At 37.8% G+C, this 18,229-nt stretch overlaps 1 protein-coding gene across 5 annotated transcripts in view; it reads left to right on the top strand.

The window, feature by feature from the left end:
• The window catches only part of tgfbr3 (transforming growth factor, beta receptor III), a 137,595-nt gene that overhangs the window by 21,473 nt on the left and 97,893 nt on the right, over window positions 1–18,229 (top strand). For all 5 annotated transcript variants that reach the window (XM_052012090.1, XM_052012087.1, XM_052012086.1 and 2 more), the window contains one exon: window positions 9,809–10,029. In XM_052012090.1, the coding sequence (XP_051868050.1) occupies window positions 9,809–10,029 (221 nt within the window). The remainder of the gene's footprint in view (window positions 1–9,808; window positions 10,030–18,229) is intronic.

The raw sequence follows: 18,229 nt of genomic DNA, 5'->3' as shown, positions 1-18,229 counted from the left end.
GAAAACAATCCAAGTTTGTCCAACCTCTCCTTATACTAATACACTCCAATCCAAGCAACATCCTGGTGAACCTCTTTTACACCCTCTCCAAAGCCTCCACATCCTTCCTATAGTGTGGCAACCAGAACGGCCTGCAATACTCTAACCAAATTTTTATACAACTGCTACATGACTTCCCAGATTTTATACTTAACACCTCAACTTATGAAGGCAAGCATTACTTGTCTTTTTTTAACCACCCTATCTACTTGTGTTGCTACTTTCTGGAAGCTATGGACTTGCACCCCAAGATCTCTCTGTACATCAATGCCCCCAAGGTTCCTGCCATGTACTGTATAGTTCTGCATTTGGCCTCCCTAAATGCAACATCACACACTTGTCCAGATTAAGCTCCATCTGCTGTTTCTCTGTCCAAATTTTAAATTGATCCATATCCTGTTGTATCCTTTGACAGCTGCCTTCACTATTCACAACTTCAATTCTTGTGTTGTCTGCAAAGTTACTAATCAGACCACCCGTGTTTTCATCCAGAGAGAGAGAGAGAGTTTATAGCCCTAGCATTGATCCTTGCACAACACCATTAGTCACAGACCTTCAGTCAGAGAAATACCCGTCCATCATTTCCCTCTGCCTTCTATGACCAAGCTAATTTCATATCCAACTTGCCAAGTCATTGTGGATCCACTGCCCAACCCTTGCCAATCATTGTCATCACTTCCTCAAAAAACTTAAGACTAAATGTAAGGAATATCCTGTTATCTTGCAAGATTAACATGCATTATATTTTGCGAATAATAATCTCAGCAGTTGCTGCGACCTGTGCAGGATGAGGTATAGAAGTTTTTTTCCCACCAATAGTTGTTGGTGTACGATTATGCACAATTCCAAGCTAACAATTTATCATCTGAATTAATTAGCATCAGTTATCAGAAAGAGGTAAGCATACTTGTTTCAGATAGGATGCTCAGGACTACCTTGCAAAACCTACCATGATAAATGAAAATGGAGCCTGATCACGCACCTTACTAATTATTGGATCATTTCCAAGGTTGTGATCAAATAAGCTGCTGGTACTGGGAGAGGAAGGGACTACCTATTGGATTGATTTAGAGTTGAAAACATTGTTAATGAAAGTGTTAAAACAGCTTGCTGTCATTAATTCAAAGCAGGTTGGATACTTTATAATTATTTAAAGTTGTCACCTAACTCAATTTAAGTAACATTTAGCAGCACCGTATTAGTGGCACTCTGCACAGCTCCAGCAATCCAGTTTCGATTCTGACCTCTGCTATTGTCTATGTGGAGTTTGAATGTTCTCCATGTGATTGTGCTGGTTTCCTCCAGGTGTACTGTTTATTTCTTTTGTCACATCCCAAAGTTGCGCTGGTAAGTTCATCAGTTACTGTAAGTCGCTCCTGGTGTGGATCGGTGACCAAAGAATTAGGGGCAGGGTGGAGGTGTTGATGGGCATGTGAAAAGGAATATGTTACAGGGAAATAGGGGGGATGGAATGGGTAAGAATGCTTCAAGAGCCAGTATGGATTTGATGCCTTAATGGCCTTCGTCTATGTCATAGAAAAATGTAAAATGAAACATGTTCCAAATTTCTTTTGTTGACTTCAGAGTCTTTCAGTAAGCAACGGGTTTGAGGTTAGTAGCTAAAGTTCATTATTGTAATAATCTGGGTACAAGGTAGTAGTGTTATGATTGGATTTATTACCCTGAGTTTACGAAGGTTAAAGTTGACACTAAATTACCTCAAGATTGGGGTCCACTGATTCTCCCTTAATGCTGACAATGGGTCAAACAACCAAGCATTCAGGGATGGGGAACATAAAATAAAAATTCTCTAATCGTTTAACATAGCTTTATTGAATTCTTTGAAGAAATAACAAAGGAAATATGAGGGCAGTGTGATGGATGTACTATACATGGATTTTTTTTTTGAAGGCCTTTGTTAAAGTTTGACATCAATGTGTCAAGTGGTGTCCTGGACCAGAGAACAAAATAAATTAAAATTTAGCTACAGTGCATCAAACAAAGTTAAAGCCTTAAAGGAAATCTCTTGGAAGTGGAAATTATCCTGAGGAGATCTGTGCACAGACAAGCCCTTCAGCCTATTAAGTCCGCAGTGATGATCAATCACCCATTTTAAGTAATCCTACACTAATCCCATTTCATTCTTCTCACATTTCCATCAGCTGCCGCCCCCCACCCCCAACCCCACCCCGCCCCCAGATTCAACTATTCACCTACACACTGATGGCAATTTATTGTGGCCATTTAACCTACCAATCCCCACATCTTTGAGATGTGGGAGGAAACCAGAGTACCGTAGGAAAGTTGCACATGGAGAACATGAAAATTCCACGTGGACAGCATGAGGTCAGGACTGAACCTGAGTGAAGTTCTGAAGCAGCAGCTCCACTCACTGTGCAAAATAATTTGGATTTGGAAATTAGAGAGGTGTTCCAAGAACCTAATTGAGAAATACCTTTTAGCATTGTGATTGGAAAATAGAATGCAAATAAAAAAAGAAAAATAGTTAAATTCATGTAAAAGTTCAGTGAAACTCAGGAGTATTGGTACAGTGCTTGCCTTAAAGGATAATTAAATACTGCACAGTCTATAATAAGTGGCAGAAAATATTTTTAGGGAATTTCACAGATTTAACAAAATTCAACTTTCAAAAGATTGAAGTGGGGTTTTATTGCCTTCAAAATTGTGAAGAGACTCAACAGTAGATGCAGAGAAGCTGTTTCTACTTGTGGGCTATTCCCTCGTTAAGAATACCCAATTTATGGACACTGCTACATGCAAATGAGCTCCATAATATAAATAAACTCAAAAGTCCGATGTACATACGTTCGTTCCTACCAATGACAGAACTAATTTCGTGTCTCACTCTTTCTTTCTTCACTCCCTCCAACACTGTGGAGGTATGGTTATGTATATTTTCCAATTTATGGACAAAATTGACTTATAGATATCTTTAAAAACCGAACCCTTTTGTTACCCAGGGATGTTCTGAACATGGTATAAATTTGGAGCAATCAGTAACAGATCAAACAAAATACTTGGGAGGAATAATTTCTTTGCACTGACTTGTGAAAATGTGGGACTTTGCCCTGAAGCATACTAAGGGCAGATTTCAAAGGAGACTGTAAAAACTGCAGATGCTGGAAATCCAAAACAAACAGAAAATGCTGGAAGCACTCAGCAGGTCAAGCAGAATCAGAGGAGGAAAACTTTCAGGTCAAGAAAGCCTTCATCAGAACTGGAAAGATAAGAAAACAAGAATATTTTAAGTTGCAAAGGGGGGAGGTATGGAGAGATCAGCAGGAATGTCTGCTGTAGGGTGCACATGAAAGGTTATACTTTAAAATGTTGGAGACAGATATAAACAGAAACAAACTGACACACTGGTATATCCACGTCGATGGACATGGAGGTGAACAAAATCAAGTATTTTTTGACAATGAGGCTTGATGTGTACATGATGATGCAGGGATGGAGGAATTTGGGAGTAGGGTGGAGAGAGGTGCTTACATTAACCAGGCATGGAGAATTAATCCTTGTATTGGCTCTTAAGGGTAGACAACCTTTTGTTTTAATGTCTGAGAAGCCATAAAATTTTGTGTTGTTCTAAACCTGAATTGTAGATCTTGCAAGTTGTTTTCTACAAAAAATATATGTAGAACAAAGGAGTTTGTATGTTCTCCCGTGTCGGTGTGGTTCTCTGGTTGCTCTGGTTTCCTCCTACATTTCCAAAAGATGTACGGGTTAGGAAGTTGTGGGCATGCTACGTAGGAGCTGGAAACGTGGCAACACTTGCGGGCTGCCCCCAGAACACTCTATGCAAAAGATGCATTTCACTGTGTTTTGATGTACATGTGACTAATAAAGATATCTTAATAATCGGATTTGTAGCTCCCTTCAATATAAGGAAGTCATGCCAAATGTGCTTTATCAAGACTGGAAAGAGTTTTATTTTGAAAGGTGAAAATGCAGTGAAGGAAGAACATTTTAAGGAAATGTTTGAAAATACAGGAAATGTAGTACAGGAATATATGGAGAGGGAAGCACTATCTGAAAACATATAATGAAGGCACTCTAAAATAAAAACAAATGATAGTATACTCAGCAAATCAGGCTGCATCTGTGGGGAGGGAAATAGCTGTTTCAAGTTGAAGACCCTTCTGTAGAATAGTTTTCATAATAGTTGTGCAAGCTCTTAAAAAGTACTATAAACAGAAATCTCCATTCAACAATGTTGGACCAAGTCATGCTGGCTGTGGCAGGTGCTTGCTTGCATCAGAATTTGAGTGAGCCTGTGCAAGCAAGTCTTGAACTTCTTGAAGTTACTGAGTGCCACTCTACGTGGGAATCTGCCTCTCCAATTCTGTTTCAGCCAGGCTTTTTAGGAGATCTCCTTCATTTCATTGGGAATTCTCAGCCAGGAAAATGGTGAAAGTGTTTTTCTTTGAAGTTGTTTTCATTTAAATATTTTAGCATGTTTATAAATTAAATTTGATGTTTTCAATTTAATTCTTCTCAGAGATATTTAAAATATGTTTAAATGCCCGTATGGTTTTAACAGCAGACAAAGTTCTGCCCTGAGCTTTGCCTCCTGAGCAAGGGCCTCAGCAGCCTTACTTGAGGCCTTGTCATTGCTTAGTCCTCATTCCAGACACCTTCCAAGTGCAGAGGATCATCATGAAGTCTGAGCAGTTGGGCTGGATCCTCATGATTCAGACCATTATTTCATTTGTTGTTTTTCCAGGAGTAGAGGTTGCAGCTTGGACTTGAGTAGGTAGAACAACTGAAGCACTAATGCTTTTTGCCATCCTTTGCACACACTAATACATGGATCCAATGCCTCCTGAGCCATTTTCTTATCATGCACGGTTAACTTTAACAGGATGTCCTTATTGGAGACCTCAAAAGGAGTGATTTGTATTACTAGTATCCAGAGTATGAAATACTGCAAATCACAAAAGGTGAATGGCAGTGCCAGTACAATCATGGCAAGTTACACGGTGCAGGCCTGATAGGACAGTAAATGTCTGCTGTCTCAATGCCAAAGGTTTGCTGTCAGCTCCAGATTTACAAATGCACTGAAAACTGTTTTTGTATTATCAAAATTTCCTGCAAGTACTCACTTTCTGTTACTCTTGGTTTACCTCTAATTTGATGCAGGTTCTGGTTCATAGTTTAGACAGTGGTAATGTCTGAAACCATATCTTTGAAAATGAGCTTGTATGCTGTTTTGTGAAAATTAATATGTATACTGAATGTCAGGACATGTCTTTTTGATGGTAATCAGTTCTTTGCCCTTTGAAGTACTCAATATTTGCAAAAGAGCTAAATCCGATTTTTATTATGCTCAGAACTCTGAGCTATTATTCTCCTCAAGAGGCTGATGCTGTGAAGTGAATGAACTTTTCAGATAAACAAAGCTGAACAGTTAAATTTTGAACTCTGCCTGATGAGAACATTTTACTAGTTGAATGCAAAACAGAGTAAGTTTAGCTAGCTGCTTTTGGTTTGTTTCTTATTGCATTTTTCTTTCTGATTTATAATCAAATATTATTGGATCATATTACAGCTGTTTGTATTAATACACTACATTTTTTCATCTTGCATGAAGAAGAATTTTAAAAATGTGGTCTTTGTAAATCGTGTTAATTATTGACTCCACTTATGTTCTTGCAATAGCATTAGTTTGCAATCCTATTTAATATATTTGATAAATTTAAAGTCTTTCATTCATTCAAGAAACATTGTGCTGTGTAAGTCCTTTCTAATGGTAATATATTGGTGATTTCTTAAGATTAAGTATTGTAGCTTGGTAACCATAACACTAAATTAGGCTCTCGGCTTACGCACCTGTTTTTAACAGACAAGTTGGGCCAGTCCTTAACCAAGTCAGTAAAGTGCTTTATATGAAGAAGAGGAAAAAGTTGACAAGACTAGGCCTGTTCAGTAGTTGCAAACCTTCTGATTCAAAAACAGGATTGATGCTTGGAACCATTCATGCTGGAGGAGTTAATGTGGCAGGTGTGAGAACATGAAAAGACAGGAAATGGAATGCAATTGAGCCCTGGAATCAGTTACATTATTTAACTGTGAGGATCCCTATCTAATAATTTTAATGAACAGAAATCTATTGACTTTTTTTATAGCTTGAAGGTTTCAATTAAAACAGCATCTTTTGTGGAAGGGTTTTCCAGATTACTTCCATCTTTTGAAAAAATACATGCTGCTTCGTTTCACTGCTTAATGGTGTAGCTCCAATTCTTTCTGTAACTAAAGGATTAAGTTCTTATTATAAATTCTAATCTACCTTGAAATATAGACTGATACTTTATTAGCCTTATTTTTTGGTGACTCTCTCATTTTTTGCTAACCTCAGAGTGAATTCTTTTTCCCTACTGTCTCTTGGCTCCCAAACAATTCCCAAAATGTGTCCCAAGGATATCCCCAGTTTCATATTTTCTGATTTTGTTATTTATCTCTTGTGTGCAAACTTGCTAAATGACCTTTACAAGATCCAGAGAAATTCATTTTGTGCCATGGTAGCAATTTCTACAAAAGTTTCAAGGAGATTAATCAGACAAGTCTGTGCTGGTTCTTTGATCAACTAAGAAATTGTTCAAATGCTCAGTAACATCAATTGATATCAAACTGACAGGTCTGTAATTACCACACTTCTCCCTTTTTCTCTTCAAAGTAATGGAGTAACGTACAGTTTTCCAATCCAGTGGCATAATTCCTGAATTTAGTTGCATGTTGAAAATGATTAATTATCTCACCTATTTCCCTTAGTTTCTCCCCTGAGTTTATTAGATTTTGGAGATGTTTATCCTAAATCTGTTTTTATCTCCAATAATATGAGTGAAACGAATATAATTGCATCAACTCCATTTCTGCTCTTCACTAACTTTGGGGTTCTTTTATACCACTGGTACTTTACATTCATTTTCACATGGAAGAAGTAAACAAAATACTTTTTTAACCAGTCTACAATTACCTCGTTATCCATTAGAGTCTTAACTTCATCTACCTTGAATGTATGTACATATATTTATAAAACATTTAATTGTTAGCTTTGATGTATTATCTCTTGCAAGTTTTTTATCTATATTCCCTTACTGCATTCTCCAGGTATGTGGGAATGTAAGAACAATTAGCAAGTGGAGGAATTTGATATTTATTTCTTCTTTTTTTAGAAAAGCAAGCAGTCTATGCGGATTTGAATTGTAAGGAAAAATAATGGGGTGGGGGGGGTGGTGGTGGTGGAAGAATCTAAATGCTTTTTGACTTGGACATTGCCTCTCCAGAGTTTTAGTAAAGCTACTTGCTGGTAGATTGTGATTTTCGTTTGTAGATAAGATTTTTCTTTATTAGTCATGTGTACATCGTAACACACAGTGAAATGCATCTTTTGCGTAGAATGTCTGGGGGCAGCCCGCAAGTGTCGCCACGCTTCCAGCGCCAACATAGGATGCTTACAACTTCCTAACCCGTACACCTTTGGAATGTGAGTGGAATGAGGGTGTTTGTATGTGGAAACAATGAGGGTGTTTGGGGCGAAGGCAATTTTATGATATGAAGATAATATTAAATTATTTTAGATTTTTTAAGCTCTTACCTAGGATGCTAGTGAAGTAGAAAAGGCTATTCAGTACATCAGTTCCACTCCTTGTTGTGACAAAGCTGTGTACACTGTAATGAGTCTTATTGCTTTTCAGATAATCAATGTTTTTTGCAAAACTCCAATTCCTCTCCTTCATGCTCTTCTCTATCCAAAATATAATTGAATAGAACAGCAGAATGTATAATTCATTCATTCATAAGTTCCAGTATTCAGTGCTATTTGGGTGTCTTTCATACATGACTGTCCATTCCCCAACCAAATTGGATAGATAATTTTCAAGTCTTAAATATTTTGTTTGTCTATCCATAGATGCAGTGGGCCAAAGGGCATGTTTCTATTCTGTGCAACTCTGACTCTGACTTGCCTTGATTCCATTCAATCCATTTTCAACTAGATTTTTATCCAGGTTTTTGTTTTAAGGAGTAAATTCACAGAATATCAACTAGATTTGTCACAAGTATCTCTCTATCGAACTATGGGGAAGTCATAAGTAAGCTCTCTACCCAGCAGGAAATGTCCAACAACATTATCTGAATTTAAGGCTCATTGAATCATCCATGTCAAATCACATGAAGTTGTAGAATCTTTTGACGCAGAAGGAGTTCATTTGACCCATCAAGTCTGGACTACCTCTTTACAGGGGAACCCAGTGAGTCCTATTCTCTCCTCTCCTACTCCCATCCATGCAAATTATTGTCCCTCAAGAAGCCTCTAGTCAAGAAGTTGACTGTTTCTATTTCAAAAGAAGTTTTCTTCTCATTTCCCTGATTCTGTTGCCCTTCACTTTAAGTCTATGTTCTCCTGGTCCTTAAACCATCCACTCCTGTGAAGAGTTTACCAAATCTAAACCTGAAACAATCTTGTACATCTATATAAAATATGCTCTAAACCATCTTTACTCCAGGGAGGATCTTCCAGCTTTTTCTGTTGTACCCTGTAGCTGAAATTCCTTATCCCTAAAATGCCTGGAACCATTCTTGCCTGCAAATCTATTAATTGTGCCACTCAACATACAAAAGACCTGGATCTTGTCTTCCTCTCCTCCTATTCAATATTTCTTTCACTGAATATTACATTGGTTCCTTATGTGAACCTTGATTTTCTACATCTGACCTCCTTCATTTTCTGATGGCGGAGGGGAAGATGCTGTTCCTGAATCATTGTGTGTGAGTTTTCAGGCTTCAGTACCTCCTCCCTGATGGTAGTAATGAGAAGAGGGAATGTCCCGAATGGTGAGGGTCCTTGGTGCTGGACGCCGCCTTCTTGAGGCACCGCCTCTTGGAGATAGCTGAATCCTAGGCAACATCTATATGAATCTCTTCTGCAATCTCTTCAGGCAGTCAAAGGGTACGAAAACATGTGGATTTGGCTGGGTCACATGTCTGTTTTTACCCAAATATATAACGAGTAGTTTGAAAGTTAATGGTAATGTTTAGAATTTCACTTTTCTCTTTCCCCAAAAACAAAATACTCATTTCAACTTTACAGTAAGCTTGACTTTTTGGACATCAATTCTAGTGGGAGAATAAAGCACAGTATGAATGCACATTACTTTTTTAATTCTTGCAAAATAAAGAATTTGACTGAAACTAATCAATTTCCACAGAAGTGGAAATTTAGTTTAGAGCAATCTGTTCCTTGGCTTTAATTATTTTTGGATTTTTTTGGCTTTTTATAAATACAGATCTTCAGTTCCTAGGACTTCAGATAGTGATAGATGTCTGTATAAAATCATTCAACTCGTGCTGACGTACTTTGATTTATAGCATTGAGTATTGAGTAAGCTATTTGAGTATTCTGAAGCTACAATCTTTTCATTTAAAGAACCCATTAAGTTTTGTTTGCAAGTGGATCTTAAGAACCAGTTCATTTAAAGTGTGATAATGTGTATTGACAATTGGATTCTTTGTTGGACTTTTGTTAGACTGTCTGTGCTAATGTAACACTTGTTCATTCTATACAGCCATGTGTGCAGAAAGTAATTATTTATTCCAGCATTTTAAACTGTCAGGAGGTGGGCTAAGTCAGTTTCATCAAACTGCATGTTGATGTGTGTGGATTTTGCATGATAATTAGCTGTTCACAATTAGAAGTGATTAATTTTTTTGGAGTTACTTTTCTTAGTAAACTTTGTTTTGTTATCTGCAGGTCCTCTGGCAAGAAATGACTGTGTACTTGCACCAGTAGGTGAATCCCACCCAGTCAAGACATTGCTGGAGAGCTTCACTGTGTCATCAGGCTGTGCAAGTGGAGGAACTACAGGTCTCCCTCAAGAGGTGCACATTATCAATTTAAAAAGTACTGGAAAAGACCCCAATCACCACGGCAAAGGCAAAAATGCTGGAGTAGATGTCAACCATAAAGATAAGGCAAGTCAAAGTATTGACAGTTTCATTGAAGGAGAAATGAAAAGGGTCTAGAATAGCACTATTTTCATTTAAGTTTCTGCCCTAGTGTCTGTTTATTGTGCTCAGTTCTGGTCGCCTCACTACAGGAAAGATGTGGAAGCCATAGAGAGGGTGCAGAGGAGATTTACTAGGATGCTGCCTGGAATGTGGAGCATGCCTTATGAAAGCAGGTTGAGGGAACTTGGCCTTTTTTCCTTGGAGAGACTGAGGATGAGGGGGCACCTGATAGAGGTGTATAAGATGATGAGAGGTATTGATCGGGTGGATAGTCAGAGGCTTTTCCCCAGGGCTGAATTGGTGGCCACAAGAGGACATAGGTTTAAGGTGCTGGGGAGCAGATATAGAGGAGATATCAGGGGTAAGTTTTTTACTTGGAGAGTGGTGAGTGCGTGGATGGGCTGCTGGAAACGGTGGTGGAGGTGGATATGATAGGGTCTTTCAAGAGACTGTTAGACAGGTACATGGAGCTGAGTAAAATAGAGGGCTGTGGGTAAGCCTAGTAATTTCTAGGGTAGGGACATGTTCGGCACAGCTTTGTGGGCCGAAGGGCCTGAATTGTGTGGCAGTTTTTCTATGTTTATTCAATAAATGTATGAAAAAGGGTATGGTTGTTACTAATCTATTGTATGCTCATGCTAGGTGCCAGATAAGCTTCCTCTGCTTGCCTCCTGCTGAATCTCTCAAGCCTTTTGATGCCTCTGGTTTTTGACTATTCCTAACCCTAGACAAACTTGTGGTAACTGTCCATGTGTTCTTCTAGTTTTGCAGATCCATTATCTGTGCTCTGTCTCTTAATTTGGCTCCCATATCTGGCAATTCCAATATTTGAAAGTTCTTACTCTTGTGTTCTATTCTACCATATTCTTATCCCTCCCTATCTGTGTAACTTCATGATGGCAGTATAAATCCTCAAGACCTCTTGTGTTCCTACTGCAAAGGCCTGGTTTTAATTTCATCATCATTGGCAGAGGTGCCTTCCACTGTCTAGGCTTGAAGCTCTGGATTTCCCTCATTTTTTTTCTCTGGCTCTGCTTATTTCTTTCCTCCTGGAAAACACTTTTTAAAATCTACCTTTTCAAATACATTTTGGTCATTCATCCTATTATCTTTGCAGCTGGGTATTTATTCTTCACTGTCAACATGCAGCAGATATTTACACTAAAGGGGCTATATAAATGCAGTTTGTGTTTTGGATATCATATTAAAGGGTATTTGCAATGGTAGGACCTTTAATGGCATCTGGCATTAGTTAAGCTTACTCTTTAACGACTGGGTGTTTCAACATTTACAACTAAAAGTTACTGAAAGTATAATGCAGTAGCATCCCAGGTGAGGGATCTGAGTGAATAGGGCAGGCAAATGTGGTCTGAATCTTACAGGAAAATGCTGGTAGCTCCCCAAATAAGGTCCACTAAGTTCAGGATTTCCATGTAAATGTGCTAGGAAATTTACCTGTAAGACCTGTGGTAGGTGAGGAGACTCAAGAGACTGCAGATGCTGTAATCTGGAGCAAATCCTGATGTAGGGTCTCAACCCGAAACGTCGACCATCCCTCTGCCTCCACAGATGCTGCCTGACCCACTGAGTTCCTCCAGCAGTTTATTTCATTGCTGTGGTAGGTGAGACATGGCATGAGAACATCTCCATTCATTTGAATAGAGGGAAATGGCCGTAGGGGGAAAAGAGCAGATATTTTACTTTATAGATTAATACTTGTATTTTTTTTAAAGCTCAGAGGGGATTGTGTGTGTCTTAACTTTTTAACGTTTAACTTTTTTGATAGTTTAAGGTTTGTAAAACATTTCTGAATATCAGAAACATCCATAAACATTCAAATGCTGTTGGCAGTATGACTGAACTGCCTGTCAGTTTTTTTTCCGATGCTTCATGAGCAGGGTTGGTCTGCCTATCCTTCCACCCAGCAAAATGACAATGTCTGAGTTCAAAACCCTGCAACTGAGCCAGGTCTCACCACTGAGTGTTAGTCATCCAGCACAGAAACAGGCCCTTCTACTCACTGATTCCATGCTGACCATCAGGGACCTATTTGTACTAACCCCACATTTACCTTAACTCTCCCATATTCTGTCACCCACTTACACAACTATGGGCAATTTACAGTGGCCAATTAAGCTACCAACCCAAGTCTTAGTGCAAGGTGACACTGGGGTATCTGCAGAAGATGAGTTCAGATTTATTGCAAGTGAGGGGATCTGCTTCTAGCAAGAAATTTTGGGCCTTTATCTGCTTAACTAATTACATTATAAGACTGTGAAATTAACAGTGCAAAGACTGATAAAAGAATGTGAATGTCTGCATCTGAGAGAAAATAGAAAGTAAGCAGAAGTAGGACAGAAATTTAATGTGTGGTATGTTATTACTACACTAACAATTGTCTGATGGAATGATACTCCACATCTGTAACAGTTGTAATGACTGTCAACTCTAAGCTTTATTATGGATTCACCATGTTTTACTGCTCTCTCCGAGCCAAAAATGGTAGAACTTTTATGATGATACAATCATATAACCGATATAAAAACAGGCCTTCTTCATGTTCCCTTCACCCCTCTTCAATTCCCTTAAATCATGCTTTCAATACAGTTTGAGTGACTTGCAGATCCTATTGGAAAAGATTGAGAACATTTGCTGCTCTTGCTTTTCCTGTGAAGCCTAACTTCCTCAAAGGCATTCCACTGCTTTAACTTTCTCAATTTTCACTGCTTTGCTTCTATATCCTGCCTGAGCTTGTGCTGTCCACGTGACCTACCTTTTGCTTATTCCCACTAAGCTGCAAATCACACAGCTTTGCTGCTGGACCTCAAACAAATTGACATTGGGCAGTGGTCTGATGTAGTACAAACCAAGACCAATTTCTGCCTTATGGAGCTAAGATCATCCCAAGTTTTTTTTTCTACGCTTAGCTTTTGCTGCTGAGTTTTTAAAATTTTTTTTTAAAAAAGTAAGCCAAGTTTGCATAGATCATCTACTTCTATTCTGCATGTTTGCAGTTTCATACTAGCTACTTGGTAAGCTGGAGAGAGCATTAAAGGAATCTGAGAGAAATTCAAATGGATGTGATTCATCCATTTTTTCCCTTCTGCAGTAAGTCTGCAGGGTTTGGTAGAATATATTGAGTATATAAGATCAGAATTTGGTTTGTATTTTTAAAAAAAAGTATAAGGCCACATTAGCTCCCATATTTCTGAATATTTTTATAGTAAGTACATTAAAAAGTTTTGTTTTTTCTTACCATACCTCAAAGACTTCATATAATTTCCCAATTTACGAAAGGGATTCATTCCAGAGAAACATTTTGTTATGCCAAACTTCATTAATCAAAAAGGCTGGGCAAAATGCACTTTGGGCATATTGGTACAGTGTATTCTTTAGAGGCATTCTATTTGTTATAATGAAAAATAGTTTCATAAATTGTGGTACTTCTGTAATATACTGTATATAGAAGCTTGTCTAATGGTTTTGTTGGCTTTGGAGATTTTCCTTGAATAAGTGTTTTAGCTGGTATGATTTAGCAATTTCATAGAATCATAGAAATGTACAGCACCAAAACAGGGCTCTTTGACCCACCTTGGCCAGACTTGCTGTGATGTCCATCCATGCTGATCCCATTTGACGGAATTAGATTCCTCTCCCTCTATGCCTTTCCTATCCAAATACCTGTCCAAACATCTTTAAACATTGTAATTATATCTGCCTCCACCACCACCTCTGGTGTCTCGTTCCAGATATTCCCCACTCTGGTGGGGGGGGGGGGGGTGGAATAACTTGCCCTTTAGATACCAAACTTTTTCCTCAGATTTCTGCATTTCTTTGACTGTGAAATATAATAGTATTTTGAAGTATCTGTGAAATCCCCAGCACAAAAATTATAGCACAGGAAATGGTCATCTAATCCAATTGGTCTGTTCTGCTATTTATGCATACGATATCTTCCATGATAAAATGGACTCTTTACCTCTTCATGGGCTTGCACCTTACTGTTTGCCTGCACTACATTTTCTCTGTAACTGTGACACTATTTTCTACATTCTGTTATTGCTTTTCCCCTGTACTACCTCAATGTACTGATGTGATGAAATGATCTGTATGGATGGGATGCAAAACAAAAGTTTTTCACTGTACATCGGTAATCTGTACATTCTAACCACTCCTAGTAAATAAGTTTCTTCTGAATTCATATTGGATGTTTAGTGACTGCTCTATTGTCGAAGTATACTTGGTGTGTCATTTTAAATTGTCTTCAACATAATTGAAATTGTTTTCACTTCTAAATTTAGCAGCTTATAAACTTAGACCTTCTTTCCAAACAATGTTTATAAGCTAAGCAATTGTATTCAAAGATTTGGCGGTGCCACATTGTAATATGATTTTCTTCATTGTAGCAGATTTTGATGCTAGGCGTCACTTGTCTGCTGCTTTTGTTCCACCATTATAATAACAGTTTGAAATGGCTAACGCTCCTCTCCTTAGCTTCACAGTTTCCTGTTCATTCTAGTTTCTGGCAACCAAATAGAGCAAAGTAAACAAAGTATAGAGATCAGATTTTTGCTTTATGGTTTGCGTGATAAACAGTATTCTAAATCTTGTCTTTTAAGATTAGCAATGTTCAGTATTTATCCTACAGTCTCAAACTTTAGATTTGTATATATTTTCTCCTTTTGTCCAATTGTATTATGCCCATTTATATAATTTATTTTGGACATCTTTTTGTAGGTTTAAAAAACCCATTGTATGTTATTTTTATTCACTGTGTAAAGTAACTGGATATCAAATCAGATGTACTGTAAAAGTACATTTCTAATACATACAAATAGTGATTTTTTTTAAATTATTTGAAGAAATGTGGGCTTTGCAGGCTGAGCCAGCTTTTAATTGCCCAGCCTTAATTGCCCTTGGGAAGGTGGTGGTGAGCTGCTACCTTGAACTACTGCAGTCCTTGAGTGTGTGTATACCCACAATGCTGTTAAGAATAGAATTCCAGGATTGTAACTGACAGCTTTCGTCAGAATGTTAAATATACTAACGGAGTGATCAAAAGCTCTAGAGTAATTTTGCACTAGTTCAGTTTATTTCTTAATTTGCTGATACAGGTTTTAGAAATGTTAATTTCAAAATGTACCTGCAGCATTACATGTCAATTGGTCTGACTTCTATACTTGAATGAGAACAAAAATATAGGTGGCTTAACTTCTATCAGTAACTTAAATTTAGTCTGTCATCATTCAAAATTGCCTCCTATGGATTTATGTTCCTGCTAGTTTGGACGTTGATAAACACCAAATCTTGGGTTAGGATACAATTATTTTCTGTATATAATTTTTCAGCCCTTCTAGTTATAGCTAAATGTCTTAAGTCCAAAATCTTTTCTCATGACCAAATATATATTTTTTAAGTTGTATGCTTATTAATGCTGAAATTGTTGCACATCTCAATGCATCTTAAAAATTACTCCAAATAAACAGCTTTAAATAGCGTGTTAATATGCTAACATTTGGGACAAGTGCTTCATAAACCATTAAGGATAATGGGACTACTGTGGCAGCCATCTTTGTACTTGTATTTCCTCAACAGGAGACTGCCCCAGTACACTTAGCTTAATTCAGGACTATAGCAGCCTCTGTTCCTTCATAACTCTGCCTTGATGTTCTCACTGAATATCTTTAGTGTCATTTGGAATCTTCTGTGAATGATTAGGAAAGGAGAACAGAATTGTGCTGTAGTTGATTGAATCAGCTTGCAGATGGAGCAAGGCACTGGATCAGCATTTGTAATGACAAACATCAAGAAGAAAAAACCTGCTTGAATTCAAAACTTTGCAAATGTAAGGACGTGCCCTACCCATGGCCAAGACCCTCACTCCTTCAGGATTTCACAGCCATTCAATAACTCATCAGCATGTGCAATGTGCTCTAGAGTTACCATGTCATTAATGCAGGACAAATTAGCAATACCAATAGGACTAACGATTGAAAAGCATTTGGGAGTGCTTTTAGATCCCTATAGAACCTCATTCCCTATTGTTTGTGTGTGTGTGTATATAATAAAAAGCTGAAGCTACTTTAGGACTTAAATGAGTAGTTACTTCATGCACCCAAGTCGAATACAAAACTTGAGCTATTGTACTTGGTGGTTAAATGAGCAGACCATTGATACTGATTTTGGTTGTTGGATTCCTCCCTTCTCCAAAGATAACATCCATTTGTTACGAAAATTACATTTGAAAGGCAATTCTATCAAAGTATAATTAAGAATGTCAAATTCTTTTAAGACTAAGCTTGTATGGATGTCAATTTGTCACATTACTTTGCAATATTTGCATACTTCCTGTATATCTGCATAAACTAAGGCATGTGAATCCATTTCTTGTTATGATTGAAGTGAATTAGAAGTTAAACCCAAATTGGAATGTATTTTTTTTATTCAAAGGATGTTTAACTCTACTGAATGCAAACTCTACTCAAGGAAGTAGCTACAGAATATGAGTTGATTTAGCTAAAATCCACCTTATTTGATCTACACACACAGACTAATTTGCACTCCAAATCTTGATGTAATGTTATAGCACTAAAGTCAAGTCTTGCATCCCTTTCCAAATGTTGTACATATTATGGATTTTCTCTCATCTAAGATTGTTATTGCAAAATAACTGGTGCAAAGAAACCATCAGATGTTATTAGACATATTAGAAACCCGGCCTGTAAACTGGATTTCATTATTGCCAAAAGAACAAAGGAATATCATTTAGTTTTTTCTTTAGTCTAATTGGATCATTCCTCATTTACCATAGCAGCAGAATTTCTTCCATATTTGCTAATACTGAAGAAGAAAAGTTGGAGAAGGCAGAATAGGGCAATGACTGCAGGTGTGTGAGGAGTTTGTACGTTCTCCCCATGTCTGCACGAGTTTCCTCCCACATTCTAAAGACGTACGGGTTTGTTAACATGGGTTTAAAATGGGCAGCGCGGACTTGTTGGGCCTGAAGGACCTGTTACCGTTCGGTATAAATAAAGTTTTTAAAAGGTTAGTAACAGCAAGCTTATTAATATGACCAATGCATGAAACAAAGAAAATGTAATTGCCAGTCCAAAGTACCATAACTTAGAAATTTTGCATTAATGTGCATTTAAGTTGCTATGGGGTCTAAAATTGTACCAATCCTTGTGTAGCTACACTCAAGTATTATTTATGACCAGCCACCATCTTGAACTGGTTCCTTTCTGTTGGCCAGATCCCAAAAAGAAACTTGCTCTTAGACTCTAGCCAACATTCCCTTTTATGATTTCTCCCTCCACACTCCCAGTTTTGATGCTGAATGAGTGAGCATGTTGCAGCCTCTGTGGGTCTTTAGGGGGTTCAGTGGTGGGGGGAGGGGGGTGGTTGGATGGTTCTGATACTCTGTTTATGTTTTTGAATTGGAAAAACAAGCCAAGAACACAACCAATATAGCCTCACTTGCATTATACTTAGAATTGTTTCCCATGAGAGTGCACATCTTGTGGATCTCCAAGGATTTCTGTGCTGGAAGGCTGCTGTACCTTTTATACAGCTCTAAAACATCACAGTAATCTTTTGCCTTTTTTCTTTAAGTTATCACAGTAGAAATTCGTTGAGATTATATTTTAAGTGACCAAAGTATCAGGGTCTCTTCTGATGTTACGTGGGTTACTGAGGCATTTGCAGGGAATTGGTAGTATATTCTTTAAAACAGGAGAGAGAGAGAGAAAATCAAATGAATCCTATCTTTGTAGAAGTTTTTCTGTTGAGTTTTTCCACCAGTGTTATCTTTTTCATCTAATATGAGATGTTACATTACAATTACAAAAGCACAAAACTCTGTCCAGCGCTATTAGCTAGGGGGTTTCAAATTTTTGCTCTTTGGGACTTCAAACAGCAAGGGGCATCTGACATAATTTTCAAAAACAAAGACCTGCTCCTAAAGGAAAGTGATATTATTGCAGAGTGTACATTCTTTCAAGGAAAAAGTGTGATGTGATATTGTCAGTACCTGGAGGAAAATAGATCTGAAATTCTTGTCCTCTGTTAGTTCCAATTTAAAACCTATATTGCAGGTTTTCCTTCCTCTGCCCTCTATTGTCAAACTTGGTCAGCTTAATTTAAAATAGCAGAGTCTTCAAAGAGA

The sequence above is a fragment of the Pristis pectinata genome, chromosome 3 (assembly GCF_009764475.1).
Source record: "Pristis pectinata isolate sPriPec2 chromosome 3, sPriPec2.1.pri, whole genome shotgun sequence".
In the NCBI taxonomy this organism is placed as follows: domain Eukaryota; kingdom Metazoa; phylum Chordata; class Chondrichthyes; order Rhinopristiformes; family Pristidae; genus Pristis; species Pristis pectinata.
This window is presented reverse-complemented; position numbering and strand designations above follow the sequence as displayed.